Source organism: Microdochium trichocladiopsis (assembly GCF_020744255.1).
Source record: "Microdochium trichocladiopsis strain MPI-CAGE-CH-0230 chromosome Unknown B0I36scaffold_3, whole genome shotgun sequence".
Taxonomy (NCBI): domain Eukaryota; kingdom Fungi; phylum Ascomycota; class Sordariomycetes; order Xylariales; family Microdochiaceae; genus Microdochium; species Microdochium trichocladiopsis.
The window spans coordinates 3,477,066-3,491,888 of record NW_025763546.1 but is presented as its reverse complement, the minus strand read 5'-3'; the positions used below and the strand labels follow the sequence as shown (position 1 = coordinate 3,491,888).

At 54.4% G+C, this 14,823-nt stretch overlaps 4 protein-coding genes across 4 annotated transcripts; 1 reads left to right on the top strand and 3 right to left on the bottom strand.

Annotated features, from left to right (window-relative positions):
• B0I36DRAFT_347419 (uncharacterized protein) lies at nucleotides 1-5,286 on the bottom strand (the record flags this gene model as incomplete). The annotated part of the gene is made up of 8 exons (XM_046156568.1): nucleotides 1-291; nucleotides 399-781; nucleotides 840-946; nucleotides 1,007-1,398; nucleotides 1,453-1,801; nucleotides 1,857-2,197; nucleotides 2,255-4,797; nucleotides 4,875-5,286. 8 exons carry the CDS (start codon nucleotides 5,284-5,286, stop codon nucleotides 1-3), a joined length of 4,818 nt encoding a protein of 1,605 aa, XP_046015772.1.
• Nucleotides 5,287-6,348: 1,062 nt separating this feature from the next.
• B0I36DRAFT_240159 (Anp1-domain-containing protein) lies at nucleotides 6,349-8,101 on the bottom strand (the record flags this gene model as incomplete). The annotated part of the gene is made up of 5 exons (XM_046149740.1): nucleotides 6,349-6,618; nucleotides 6,674-6,769; nucleotides 6,834-7,153; nucleotides 7,213-7,901; nucleotides 7,986-8,101. The coding sequence occupies 5 exons, from the start codon at nucleotides 8,099-8,101 to the stop codon at nucleotides 6,349-6,351; spliced, it is 1,491 nt and encodes a 496-aa protein (XP_046015771.1).
• Nucleotides 8,102-9,192: 1,091 nt separating this feature from the next.
• B0I36DRAFT_240339 (major facilitator superfamily domain-containing protein) lies at nucleotides 9,193-10,798 on the bottom strand (the record flags this gene model as incomplete). The annotated part of the gene is made up of 3 exons (XM_046149754.1): nucleotides 9,193-9,497; nucleotides 9,560-10,266; nucleotides 10,335-10,798. Coding segments are annotated over 3 exons (1,476 nt in total), but the record flags the coding sequence as incomplete, so codon positions are not given.
• A 1,467-nt stretch (nucleotides 10,799-12,265) lies between these two features.
• On the top strand, nucleotides 12,266-14,328 carry B0I36DRAFT_286069 (ThiF family protein; the record flags this gene model as incomplete). The annotated part of the gene is made up of 5 exons (XM_046151595.1): nucleotides 12,266-12,670; nucleotides 12,725-12,894; nucleotides 12,953-13,525; nucleotides 13,577-13,894; nucleotides 13,963-14,328. The coding sequence occupies exons 1-5, from the start codon at nucleotides 12,478-12,480 to the stop codon at nucleotides 14,326-14,328; spliced, it is 1,620 nt and encodes a 539-aa protein (XP_046015769.1). The 5' UTR covers nucleotides 12,266-12,477.
• Between the last annotated feature and the right edge of the window lie 495 nt (nucleotides 14,329-14,823).

Sequence of the window (14,823 nt, the reverse complement as noted above, 5' to 3'; positions counted from 1 at the left end):
CTACTCAGCTACAACCCCCTCAGGCACCTTCCCCTCGTCCTTGGCCGCAGCAGCAGCAGCAACGACCTTCTCGTCACTCCGGCCACTCTCATTGCTGGCAGCTCGGATAGCGAGATCCGCCTCGCCACCAATAGCGAGCTCCTTGCGCAAGTCGGGCAGGAACCGGTCTATCCGCTTCCACGTCTCGACCCAGAGCTTTTCGTGCTCCGGGTTCGTGCTCGGCGGCACGAGCAGGCCGTTGCTGGCCATGATGAGGAGCACGTTCTTGAGATTCTCGGGGACTGCCTCCTCCTGTTTTTGGTTGTACCACCCAGGGCAGATTGTCAGTTTACCATTCGAAAACACCGAATCGCAGGCGATACAGAAGGTTGTGAGCAGGTATGGAGAGAACGACTTACGAGGCTGTCACCTTGCCCACTGTTCATGAGGCGGTCCATGATATCAATTATCTTTAGCCACAGGTCGAGCATGCCGTCCCACTTGGACAGCTGCACCAGATACTGCAGGAACACCTTGGTCAGGAGCGAGGCGGCCTGCACGCGGGTTTCGCTCATGCCGTCCCGGTCGGATGAGAAGACCTCGGGTTTGAGCAGTCTCGAGATCAGCGGGAACAGAACCTCACTGAAGATCGATGTCCACTCCTCGTGATCGGCGCATGCCAGTTCCGGGGAGAGGAGCGATCGTTGGAGCGAGGCGAAGGCGAGATGCCTTACTTCGCGGCACGGGTTGGTGCATTGCTTCGTTAGCGCTTTGAAAATGGGCAGCCAGTAGGCAGACCAAGCTAGGGCGTTGTTGTTAGTGCCAAGCGGACGGACAGCCGGATCTGGTGCTTTACTCACCTTCACTGCTCTCAAGATGGGATTGCTTCATGAGGTGTGGGATACGAGAAGTCATGCTTGAGATGAGGTTTACAGCCTTCACACCACGAGATACCACGGCATTCTCGCTACTCAAGTCGTCAGTTAGGAATTCCGCACTCTGCCGATCACTTGAGTAGCACACTTACCTCGCAGCTTCCTTCTTCGGCGGGGGGCGAGCGTTCCTCGGGCGCTTCTCGCCCTTTTGCTCAGCCGCAGCACCTACTCGTGCCGCTGTCGCAAAGTCGTTGAGCAATGCTATAGCAGCCTCATAGTTGTCGGCGATGATCGCAGAAGGTGTACCAGTGACGCCGCCTTCAAGGATATCGAAGACGATCGTGGACGAGCTGGAGCTCTCACTCAGAGTCCTCAGAATGAGCCAGAAGTCTGGTGATGTCATGATCTCGCTGCGGAGCGGACCAGGCTGGTCGATACAGACCTTAAGACCTTGCAGAACAAGCTGTGCAGTCTTGGTCAGGGTTTCCTTGGGGAAACTGGAGACAGTGTGCAGTAGTACCGGAGCACGGACGAAATCGTGATCCTAAGAGCTGTCAGCCGAGCCGCTATCGCTGAGGATGCAGTTCTGGTCACTCACGTAGCTTGCCTTGAGAATATGGAACTGGTAGAACGCAGCTCGTGAGACAAGGGAGGTGTGGTATCGGGCTGCATCACGCAAGATTGATTGGAGGGCCTTTGCGACACCCTCGCCAATCAATTCGACCGTCTCCTCGTTCCGAAGAGCAAGCACTGTCGACAGCTCGAGGATATAGACCATCTTCGGATCATATATCGGTTTGTTGCTCGCAGGCTCAGCGCCATTTGGTACTGGAGCAGGAACATTGTCGCCCTTGATGGTGATGACTGGCACCGAGGAAGGCTCGTCCTCTGGGAGCTCCTCCAGAAGGGCCTCGACAAAGTGTTCAAGTGCTTTGGGAGACAACTCGCTGCATCGCTGTCAGATGGGCACCCCAAAAATAAAGTGTAAGGATTAAGACTTACACGAGCTTCGCAAACACATCTCCAAGATTGCATGCCATGACGCAGTCACGAGTACTCAGCGCACCATCCTCCTCTTCCTTGGACGGCTCCGGCGGATCGTCCGCAGCATAGCTCGAGATGTAGGACGAAAGTGCCGAGAACAGACCGGTGTCGGTCTGTTTTGCAGCGCGATCGATCACTTGAGTGGTGTGCAGAGGGATCTTGGGGAGCTTAATCCTCTTGGCAAACGAAATGAAGGATGGGGGAATCTGCTGATCCGAGAAGTACTCGGCATCCAGTTCCGAGCTGAAGAAGGAGGGAATGAGGGAGTTGACGAAAAAGTTGAGCCAAATACGGATGATCTGTGTAAAGTTAGATGGACTGTATCTGCACATAAAAAGGAAAATCAGCAGACTCACATGTTGCCAACTATCCTGAATGACTTCCTCGCTGCCCTTGACGATGTTGAATAATACAAGCGTGGCCAATTGGCCCTTGAGATCGCTGCCGAGCTTAACGGCAAGTTCGCTGACCATAACAGCACTGCCGTCAGACTGCTTGACCTCAGTGTTGAGAGATGTGTTGGATAGATCCTTGGCCTCTAGTGATGACATGAAGCTCAGATTTCTAATGATTCGGTCTAATGCCTCAATGTTGCCATATCGAGAGGCGATGCGAGCACATTGGTCAAAGCCAGCCACAACCCGGTTGAAGACTGCGTCATCAGTAGCTGACATGAAGACATAGGACAGCGTAGAAACAATCGGCTTCCATGTTGTGGCAAACATGTCGGCATCAAAGATGTTGCTGTTGCAGATGACCAGCGGCCCAGCGCCCTCGGTCTTCAGGAGAAGCTCCCTCCAGGCATAGCTGAAGGCATGGGCATTATCGTGCTCTTCGGGCAAGATAATTTCATTGTTCTTGATGGCTTCGAACATCGCCTCCAGGAAATCTGGCGCGAAATCCTTGCCATTATTCACGCCTCGAAGATTACGTGCAAAGTTGTCGAGCACCATGCGCTTGCCGTTCTGGATCTTCGGGCTGTGTTGGTCAACGTTCAGCATGATGATGGCGTAAGTGAGAACGAAAAGGGAATCCTCGTCAGCCACGTCATCGGTGCCCGATGTTTCCACGTAGCGCTTCGAGAATGAGACAATGATCCGTTCAATCAGGATGGATTCTCCAGGAAGACGGAAGCTCTCCAGAAGCTGCCTCACGGCCTCATCCACACGCTTGCCCTGGAAGTCAAAGAGGTTCATAAACTCTCCGAGATACTCCTCGTTGCCCTTCTTGGAGAGGAAGTCGCCAAGCACGGCCTTTGAGACTCGTGTCGTGTTCTTGAGGAAGTATGCCGTGGATGCAGGGGTTCCATCAATGATGCCATGTTCTTGCAGGTAGCCCAAACCCTCTTTCGGCTTCTTGTTGAACTTGTCTGTTCCCTTGATGATTGTTGCCTTCTTCCGCCGCTGCTCATTCAGTTGCTTCGGATCAGGTACTCCTTCCCCTAGCACACCCTCCTCATCCAACCGGTCCGCGATGAACTGGATGAAGCCGAGGAGCGCATCAAGACAAAGAGGAGGAACACTTGTCGTGCTCCAAGTGGCCGAGTCTGGCAACGCGTTCCGAGATAATAGACCGATCATATCCTGACACAGATCACCCCGGTTCGGGTCGCAGTCGTAGTTCACAAAAAGCTCAACCAAGAATCCAGGCATCCGAACAAGGGCACCAACGCTCTCGACCATTGCTTGGCGTGCGTCGGGCTTCCTGGCGCCGCCCTCCATGCCAAGCTTCTGCCTGTCCTTGACAGGTACTGGAGTGGATCTGCCGCTACCTGACTGTGGTGACGGTGGAGGTTTGACTGAGGTTGGCCTCTGTGGGATGCCCTCGTAGAGGAAGGGATCGATGCCCGCCTCCCGTGGTATTTCTACTGGAGGGTGCAGGCAGGCCACCAGATATGACAGAAACAGCTCCTGCTGCAACTTGAGCACCCCTCTGCAAGTCTCTAGCAGCGTTCCTGCCACGATCAGAGACTCCTGCAGGAGCGCCATATTGTCAGACCGGACGAGCTGAAAAAGATGCCGGCACAAGCGATCTTCTGCAATCAAAGCTAGCGAGTGGTGGCGAGCAATCGACGGACCGGCCACCTCAAAGGCAACGTGGATGATTCGGAGGGCCATCACTCTCATCGCGTCGCCCTGCTGCTTGTCGCTGGGGTCCAGGAGGTCGACCAGTACCCTGAAGAGCTCCTTGATAGACGGCAAGGAGTAAGGCCTGATTTCCGCCTGCTCGGCAGGTTCCGATGATTCTGACTCGTCCGTCACGGTCTCTGTCTCGGCAGTCTTGCTGGGCGTCCCGCTTCCCACATCTTCTGACGTTGTTGATGGTCGGGGCTCGACCTCCGCGGTAGGGCCATCTGACGATGCGATCACATCTGTGCCGTTCGTTGCGGGGACCATCTTGACGCCATCCATGTCACCATTCGTTTGTGTCTCGAGGGCCTCCAGATCGTCGGGGGCTTCGACCTCGAGGTACTTGAGATGTTCGAAGATGAGCTGGCACATCCGGACCATGGCAGCCTCGGCCGTTCGACGTAGCAGTTCCGAGAGTCGTGACTGGCAGCACATGGTGAGGCCGCACTCCATCATCTCGCAGACACTCTCGTCGCTGAGTAGTGCGCCTCCGGGGCCAGACAGCATGTCCTCCATCAGGTGAAGGATCATGAGCAGCACAACCTCATCCTGAGCAGAGTCGCTCGCCTCAAATCTACAATGTGTAATGGCGGTCGACAGGGACTGCATCGCTAACGGGAAGCGGGGGGACTCGGGACTAATGAAGCCATAAGACAGGAATTTCCGAATCGCCTTGAGTGCGAGAATCGTGATCGGCGCCGAGGTTGAGGAGGCCTGGATGACCTGTAGGAAGGGACTAAGTAGCGCCGGCGCATCGAACTCGTGGATATCTGTCAGGGTCGGAGCGTGAGTCAGCTGTGACTTTCTACCAACGGCACAAACCACATGGTGTAGAGCTTCTCCTTACCTTTGCATCCTTGGAGGTCGTGTCGCAGGCGTCCGAACCCAGCCATCAGTGGGTTGTCCGCCATGCTCTTGCCCTTCTGCCCCCGGAGACCCCATCTGTTGGCCACGCCAACGTCAAGGGAGCCGTCCACACCAAAGCCGCCATTCGAGCCCCTGCTCCCAGGTCTAATAAGGGGGCTCGGGGGCCCGAGTTGGATCGGGTTCGGGTTTCCGCCGAGGATCGACGAGACGGATGAATGGGCCCAACGCGCATGCTTGCGCATGACGGAGGTGACCGTGATGCATTCTGATATAACTAGGGCCACGGGGTCGACCGCGACAGCGACGGGGCGGCTTCGGTAGTGAGTGTCGGCCGTCATTTCGGGCGCACCGATCGTGGTTGTCGGGGCGGTGGTCGGGTCGGCAGGCGGCATTGTTGCTGTGCCTACACCTGCCGTTGTGTCGTTGTACTGCCCATCTCCGCTCATCCTCGCCGTAGCGGAAGTCTGACGCAAACGATGCTCGTGATTTTGCGGGCTTGCGGGCTAGTGCGAGGTCGATGCAGCTTCGACTCCAGCCAGGGGGGGAAATGTTGAAGCTTCGCGGCTTGCTGCGGATGCGAACAGGGCTGTATGCAGTGCTTCCTAGACGATGTTGGAAGAGATGTTATCGTGTCCTCTACTCCGTCGTCCGCTCGGGCCACATTTGTTGTTCGTGTCAACTCGATCCTGGAGCTTTGTGGGTGAGTTGTCTTCAAGACGTCAAGATGTGGTCTCCAGGACCCCCATGTGCTGGTGGAGGCCGGGGTGCAGGCACACACGGCCGCCGCGCCTTAGGCCATCCAAGACTGGGCGTTGCGCCTTGGCGGGCCCAGCGCCCTGGCCCCCAAGATCCCCAATTTCACAACACGTTTACTTCAGAGCATCATAGGCGGCCTAGCTCGCTATCCTACTGACAATTGTATGGTAGCTGAATTCTTCGGCGCACGTGGACGATGAGACCGCTGAGTACACATATCAAGGCTGAAGTTAACTGATTGGGTCGCGTTTTCGCTTTCCAATATTTCTATAACTCAAATTAACGCTTCGGCAGTAGGCATATAGGAACATGAGCGGTGCCAACCAGTGCACACTACTCCTCCTTACGACTACTTGATGCTTGATTTTCGTTAATAACAGGTCGATGTCGTCCGGACGATCTCCAATTGTCTGCCCTTTTTGCCACAACACCGTACCGTGGACATAATGCGCCTTGCCCCCATAACACAATTCTATCGATGATGGCCTTGTCCGCACTGCCAAGAAGGCATTGGGAAGTGCGGACGAAGCCCAGCTCTATGTACCAGCTTCCAGACCAGGCCACACAAGGGAACACTGCTCCTCCATAGAACAGCGTTCGGGTATTCGTATCTGTCATACACCACATCGGCGATGTGGGCATCTGGTTGGAGGAGGCCAGGATGATTGAAACTTTTGCTTGGAGCCGGAGCGATCTCATCAGGACTCCGGTCCCTTAGCCGCGTCCTTCTGTGCCGCTTTGGAGCTCCCCTTGCTGCCTTGTTGGCTAGAGGCACCATTTGCTGCCCCTTTAGCAGCAGGGTCGTCAGCCTTGGCCTCGTCCTTGGCCTCCTTGGCGAGATTCTGGATTTCCGCCTTGTCCTTCTCCCACTGAGAACCGGCATCACTAAATTGCTCTTTGATGTATTTGGCTCGCTCCTCCCTGTCTTTCTCGGCTGCCTCCTTGGCAATCCGCTCTTTTTCCATTTCCTATTTGCTCATGTCAGCCATGCCCAATCTTCTAATAGAGAGGATTAGGACTTACTTCCATGTGCTTAATATCCTCGACACTTGGCTCGTATAAATGCCAAATTGTATAGTGGGGAAGACCGACAACAGAGAATTGCATACGTTTCGCCATCTATTCGAAGCGGTCAGCACAGCGACAGCACGACAGCAACTGTACCCGGATACGATCCACCTACCTTGCCGAATCCTTCCGTCTCCGCGTGCTTCTGAAAACTGAAAGCCGGGAAATGGACACCAGATCTGAAAACTCTAGCTTTAGCGAGAATACTGACGCCTCCAACGCCATCCAGGTCCATCTCCATGTCTGGATCGCCGTAGGGGTCGCGAAGGTATGCCAAGTGTGGACGCCAAGTCGCATATTCAGCGTAACCCTCCACAATAACGGCATCTTCATCGAGCGTATCGGCAAGGGCAAGAGCAGTTTCTGACTCCTGCCAAGAGTTGAGGTCATACGGTTGTTCGCCACCGAGCCAATCAGGTAGTGGACGCCAGACATCTGCAAGCAAAACAGTTAATACGAAAGACTTCATGTGGGACCCACGGGGCCCAACTCACTGGGAACGATGACGTCCTTGTTATGACGCATCAGATCCTCCAGAATGGTAAAAGGGGCCGTCTCGACATCTACGTCGCGCCAGTACACCCATGAGTGGTAAGGGCGCAACGCAGCACTGAGAAGCCAGTTGCGGGCTTGGGCCATGAGTTTTCTCCTGCTGGCCTGCGCGGCGAATCCGTGGCGACTTTCGACGTCTTGGTTGACCTGCTGTCCAAAGTCCTTCTCGATGATCGAGATCTCGCCGTAAGGTTGGTCAGGGTCCTCGTCGGCCTGAAGCTGTTCCAGCCGTTCCACGAGCACGTCAAGCGTCCGGTCCTTGGAATCCGATACGAGGAAGGCAAGGTCAATCAGCCGATGGGGATATGTGAAGTTGCGAAAGTGGGAGAACATCATGTTCATGTGCTGCTCCGCATCTCTGAGCGGTACGCACAGGAGAATCCGTTCCTCCCGCTCCCAGCCACGCGCGGTGCCGACCACATCGGACAAGTCGTAATATCGTACGGTATCCATAAAGTATTCGCTGCTGCTAGCGGAGGACAAGAGCCCGAAGGAGAATATTGTCGAAATCTGGGAGGCTCCTGGCCATACTAAGAGGCTGAAAAGAAAGGTAACTGTCGCTATTACGCCAAGTCGGAATATTAAGTTCTTCCTCCGTCGCGAGGCTGGAGTCGACCCTCGAGGTTGGAATCTGTGGGTGAGATTGCTCATTAGTCAGTTCCGTTGTTCCTCCTACGCGCCAGGTGCAGGGCGATGCATGTAGACTTCAACGGACCTGTGTGGTGACATGTCAAAAGTATCCTTGCTACGAGGGTAGCCATTGGCGTAGGCACCCTGGTTCCTGGCCATCATCTTGGCGTCGGGCGACGAGGATTTGTAGGAGGGAAGCATCTTGCGCGGCTACGTGCTCGTAGGCTGCGTGGCACGAGATGCTGTCGAAAGGGGTTCGGCGATGGGGGTGGGCGGCGGCCACGGGGCAGGCGCTCGCGGGTCAGGGCGACGAGAGACCGGCGCAGCTTGGGCGTGCGTGGGAGCGTCGGTGGGGGTGGATTGAAGAATAGGGTCGAGGAGTCCCCTCGGATGCGTTGTGGGGTGTGTCGATGGCACTATCTGCGTGCCATCGTGAGCAATGTCGTCGCAAGAGCGTGTGTGGCAGCAGCAGGAAGTCGAGGCGCTCAGCAGGGAGGTCTGGCCCGGATCCCAGCAGCGACAACTTTAGGGTGCAGTTGCAGAGTGTCCTGTCAGCGCAGAGGCGACGCGGATTGGCCCGGCCAAGCCTTGGGTACCAGACACTGGGGCCCAGGGGTTGGCCGCCGTGATTTGATGATCTGAGATTGGGTGGGGCACGCCCGGACCCTTCCAATTGACGCTTCCTTCCTTCCATCCATCCACCTCGTCTCTGCAGGGAACAGAAACCTTAAATGTCTGGCGCAAGCATGCACCCACCACTGACACGAGGTGAACTATGGACACCATCTCGTACTTTGAGCACGTTGATGTCGGCGCGCTTGGGCGGCTCGTACGAGCACGAGACCAAAAGCAAAGCTGCCGGGGTTCTCGTCTCTCATTAGCAATACGCACCCAAATCCACCGACTATGGTGGTCTACGACATGACGCAGAAATCTGCAGCGCCGCCCTCAAGCTGAGACCTGTGGACTTCCTCGTCGGACCACTCGGTGGCCGCAGGCTTTCCTTGCTCCGGCCAGGATCTCGCGATTCTCTCTTTACCAAGCCCGTCAAGTACAAACTTGTCAATGGCATTTTTGTATTTGCTATAGGCTTGCAAATACCCAGGCAACGCAATACGGCAGTCCGATGGCACCGACTCCCTCCCTCTGTACTCCCACGCTCTTGCTTGCTACCTTAGTCTATATAAGGCTTCGGCACCGTGCTTGCCAACCTGAACCTGAACCGCATGATCTTTTGAAGCATAGAACAGCTATTATTTGGCGTGCAAGCCGACATCATCATGCCTTCATCTTCACCCGTCCCGTACGGGGGCCTCATCGCGGCCAACCTTTGGCAGTTTCTTCCAGGATGCCAACGCACTTACGGCTGCCGCCGCTGCTACAATGGTGCAAACTTGCATGTCCAGAGCATAGGCATCAGCAGTAGACCTTCTCACTTGCTCGAGAGCATCCTCTGTGATCGTTGCAGACACAAGCTGATCGGGCGATACATGGGCCAGCTCCGGACCAAGTCTCGTGCCTAGAATTGCAGACGAGGCTGCTATACCAAGACTTCCACCCAAAATTCGCATCTGGGCGATCAGTCCTTGTGCAGAAGCTTCATGATGATCAGTATGACCTGCTCAACTATCCATGCAATCTTGTAGGAGGGCAGCTTACCATGATCCTTTGGTTCTGGTTCCAAGGCCGCGGTGACGGTAGTCGTCGAAACGCTGATACCATATCCTAGTCCAACAAAAACGAGAAAGCCGAGGGCTTTCGCCTCAAGCTCGACCACCGCCGACAGGGTCGTAAGTAAGCCACTTCCCAGCATCGTCAGACCTGCAGCCACCATCAATGGCATCATCGTATGTTTCCCGTGCTGGTGAAGTGCCGTGGACGCCACGATACCTACTGCATTCGCGATGAGCATCGGCAGCAGCAGGAGTCCTGCGATCATGGCGTCCTTCCCATTGACAATCTGGGACCTCAAAGGAAACACAAAGACTATCATTATGTACACAAACCCAAGTAAAACTGTGTTCAAGAGTGCTGAGGTGTACACAAGGTTTCGCAGGACTCTAAGAGGCAGAGCGGGGATCATGCGATCTTTCCAGCGCCTCTCGACGAAAATACTCCAGCCTACCAATATTGCGGCACAGGACAAGCCAAGCAATAAAGGTGCGAGAAACACGGCAGTGTTCCACTGGTCAGGCTGTGCTGCCGCGTTCTGAAATGAGAACACAACCAGAACCACCGCGCTAATGAGAAGTGAAGAACCGACATAATCGAGTTCACCCCAGCTTCTGCGGCGGTGGCTGACTTGCTTCGAGCTGGGAGGCCAAGCGAGAAAGGTAAGGGTCATGGACAGGCCTCCGACTGGGCCACTGAGGCATGAGTGTCAGTTATTATGACCTGGAATATAACAGCTGTCATTCGTTTAAGCCAAACTCACTTGATCCAAAATACCCATCTCCAGCTGGCAAATTCTGTCAAAACCCCACCCAGAACCGGACCGGCAACACTGGAGATGGTCACGATCAGTCCGATCAATGCCGAAATGAGGTGCTGGCGCGTCCTGGGCGCCAGCTCCATAGCACAGATCATGCCGACAGAGTACAGCCCAGAACCGCCGAGGCCTTGGAGAGCTCTGAAGGCGATAAGCTGTGGCAGCGTGCTTGCGAAGCCGCAAGCGATGGAGAACCCAACAAAGAAGACGTAGAATGCGAGAAAGGCGTTGCGCCTGCCCACGACATCGGAGATTTGTGCGGATAACACGGCTAATCCCAGATAAGAGAGTGTGTAAGCCAACGCCAACCAGTTGAGGTTTTGAAGGCTCTTGAACTCGGCGCCAATTCGAAACAGGCTCGTTGCGACTATAGTGCTGTCGAGGAATGCTAGAAAAAGACCGACGGAGATTCTACCACGTAGATCGAGTCAGCGTTGGGATCCCGTAGCCAGTCCTGACTGCCACGTTTACGTACCCAGCGTATAGAAATGATATTCGCGCTGTCGAAATCCCATCAACGTAAAGACCACTGACGTTGGTCTCTCTTGACGTAGGCATAGCTTCTGTCAGCGCCGTCTTTTCCTGAACCTTGGTGTTGGGAGTGCCCTCGGCCATGTCGTCCCGGACTGGATCAAGGTGATATCCGCGTTGTGAAAACCACGCCCTTGTGGTATTTGCAGGATTTTCTTTCAGAACCTCGCGATGTTGGGTGTAAGTTAGTTGTCGCTATTCATCCTGAACTAAGTTCGAGGAATTTCGCGTTCTTGTTACTTGCGGAGAGTGTTCCAATACATGGAAGTGTGACCAATGTTCAGATTGAAATTTTGGCACCTGCAAGGCTATCGGTACGGTCACATGCACCATATTCTCCTTAATCGCTGGACCAGTCGTTTGTTGTCCCCAGGCCCTGTCTTGCTTTTCGGCAAGACTTTTGAGCCGCATCCGCGCAACGGAACCATGCGTTGGACCGACCGGCAGAAGTTTGGCACACGAGAGTGAATCAGACGGGCGGGCAATGCTCCTGTCCAAGTATGACTTCCATCTTGGGCGTCTGCCCCGACTTGACTTTCGCGGGGCGTTCCAGTGCCGCTTGCTGTTGTGAATAGTTGATCTCGCATTCGCATTCAGCGTCCGAGTGGAGCCTGTGGCAGTCAGCTCGGTTGGTTGTTGGCCGTTATGCGGTTGCAGGCACGAGGCCAGTGAGCTGACCCTTTTGGACGAATTTTGTTTTCTCTTATTTCTGCACGAGCCGGTCAACATGACACACGGTCATCTTCAAAAAGTCTTGGTAGTGTTCTGCGAGTTTTCTTAGATATGTCCCTCATATTGTGGTGGAAGCTTCATCTCCAGCAAAAGCATTCCACTCAGGCGTTGACGCAGTTTGGACCCATCTAGAGGTGCGACTCTTATGGATATGGCTTACTCCACGCTACTCTACAGTCTCGCTTATCCACACAACATTTAACAAGATCGGCATGCCTGAATGCCGTGCGTTGACGCTGGGGGTGATCGATCCTGATGTGACTGTCTTACTTGCCCACAGACACAGACCCAATGTCAGATTCATGATGCGATGAGCTGCACAATCATCGATGAATCATACGTGCGAAAGATACATTCAAATCGCTCCCCCTACCAAGTGATCTATTGAAAAAACCAAGAAAACAACAAGTATTGGAAACAATCTCTCTTGAGTCTGAGGCGCTTTCAGCGATGGTCTAAGTCACCGCCACAGTTGAACAGCCACAGACCACAGTGCACGGCAGTGTGGCGGCGCTGGCTGCCTGGCAGGATCCCTGCACAAGAGCTCAAGTGGGGCCAGTTCGGGCGTGGAGTTGGACGTCACGGCTGCACTTGCTTATGTGAACCCTTGATCTGAGCACTCCCCCACTACCGACATTGCGGCTCGATATTGGCGCGGCGGTCCAGACCTACACCAAGCTTGTATCATCGATTCCCGCCATTTCTTCATTAATTCCTGCTTCAGCTACCATATGTCTTGAGCGAGTCCTTGAAGTGGTCGAGCGTGGAGCCAGTTACAAGCCCGTCCAGACACACAGCGAAGTAGCTCTGCTCTCCACTGGCCAAGATGACGGAAGTCGTGATGAGCCAGACGCCACCCATCCTGCACGGCCCGTCAGAAAAGGAGAAGAAATATGACAGACAGCTTCGGCTCTGGGCAGCGAGCGGTCAGGCCGCGCTCGAGTCTGCTCACATCCTTCTTGTGAACTCTGGTGCCGGAACCGTGGGCATTGAGGCGCTCAAGAACCTCGTGCTGCCTGGTGAGTGCATCATGCATCCTCCTGATCATGTACTAGGCTAATAATCACTTCCAGGTATTGGCAAATTCACCATCGCTGATGACGCCGTTGTGAACGAAGCTGACCTTGGAGTCAACTTCTTCCTTGACGAGAGCTGTCTTGGCAAGCTTCGCTCAGAGAGCTCGGCCAAACTCTTGCAGGAACTGAATCCGGAAGTGCAAAGCGACTACTTTCCCAAGAATGGAGTGAGCCTCACTTAATTACCTCGGTTCTGATGTATTTTCTACTGATACTGTGTGCTAGGCCCCGCTGGATCTGAGAAAAGTTCTTCAAACGTCGCCTACATTCACGGTGATCCTCTACACATATCCAATATCCCGCGAGAATCTCGGTATTATTGAAGAGTATGGCAAGGAGCACAAGACGCCTCTCTTCGCGATACACTCTGCAGGGTTCTATTCCTACTTCCGCATCAACCTCCCCGGAACCTTCCCAGTGGTTGACACACATCCCGAGGTGGAGAAAACAACTGATCTGCGGCTTCTCAGTCCATGGCCTGAACTTTCACAGTTCGCCGAGGAAATGACTAAAGATATCGACAGCCTCGATAACCACAAGCATGGCCATATCCCTTATCTTGTCCTTCTGCTGCATTTTCTCAAGAAGTGGAGAAGTTCACACAATGGCGAAGACCCAACCTCGACCAAGGACAAAAAGGAGTTCCGCGCCTTTGTCTTGTCACATATGCGTTCGGATAACCCCGAAGGTGGAGAGGAGAATTTCCAGGAAGCTGAAGCCGCCATAAACAAGAACGTTGTTGCCCCACGACTCGAGGATGGCGTGAAAGAGATATTTGATCACCAGCTCACGAACGAGGTATGGCGAACAACATGGTACGCTTGCAGAGCTCGGCTGACATTTAAACAGTATGAGAACCGCTCCACATTCTGGTTGGTGGTCGCTGCGGTAAAGCGATTCTACGAAAAGAATGGATGCCTTCCCGTTCCCGGTGCGATACCAGACATGAAGGCCGAGTCTGATGTGTACGTGAAGCTGCAACGCATCTACAAGAACAAGGCACAAAAGGATGCCCGAGAAGTCTTTGAGGCTGTGAAGTCCATGCCTGGTGGAGAGAGAGCGGAATTTGCCGACGTCGAACTGTTCTGCAAGAACGCACGTTTTGTTCGACTAATCAATGCTACCGCAAACAACAAAGGGCTCGACTCTTTGATAGGCAAGTCTTTTGTTCACATGAAAGCCATTCTCGCATAACTTCCACGGTTCCACTAACGCATTTATGTACAGAGGCTGAGATAGCCAAAGATGCAGAAGCTGAAGCGATGTTTGAAGCTACAGGGGGTGCCTTCAGCATGCCAAAGTCCAACCTCTTCATTTACCTTGCTCTATTGGCGACAGCTCACAATCCGCAGGCGACGGCGGACGACATTATGGAGGCAACCCACAAGCTGGCCCCTGCCGTCACTCAAAATGAACGTATGCTGCAGAGTGCTCAAGAAGTTGCTCGGGCACAAGGTGGCGAGCTCCACAACATCTCCGCCTTCACAGGGGGCATGGTCGCGCAAGAGACCATCAAGATCATTACGAAGCAGTACATCCCCATCGACAACACATGCATATTCGACGGAATAAGCAGCCGTTGCCAAGTCCTTCACCTGTAAGGGCGGGAGGGCCTTGAGCAGGGATCGGTCTTTCCGGGCGGTTGACTCTGGAACGTCGTTCCGGCTGCCTCCTGCCGCCCAAACACCCTCCACACAAACCACGCCCGAAGCAGGCTAGTCATGAACCGTTAAATTCAGTACCTGAAGGTCTTGGCGACTGCCACGATACCACCTCACCATCAGTTGAGCCTCTCGTCTGCCAATGTGCGCCGTGGAGTGGGTCTCCGCGCCGGAATGAAGGCCCTGAAAGCGACCTCGCTGTGTGACTCCATGCAGCTCGAACTTTTTACGGACCTGTAGACAGTGGTGGAGGCGACATGTCCATAGATCTCTCTCTAGGCGGCCGGGAGTATTGCCACTGCGGAGACGAAGGGAAAATAGATGAATTCTTGAAGCAAGCGACAAGCTGTATGGCAGACCTGCAACCAAGTGGACCTCACCTACCAAGGTGGCGAAGCTCCAGCCTCTGCAATATCCTTCCTTGACGGCCATCCT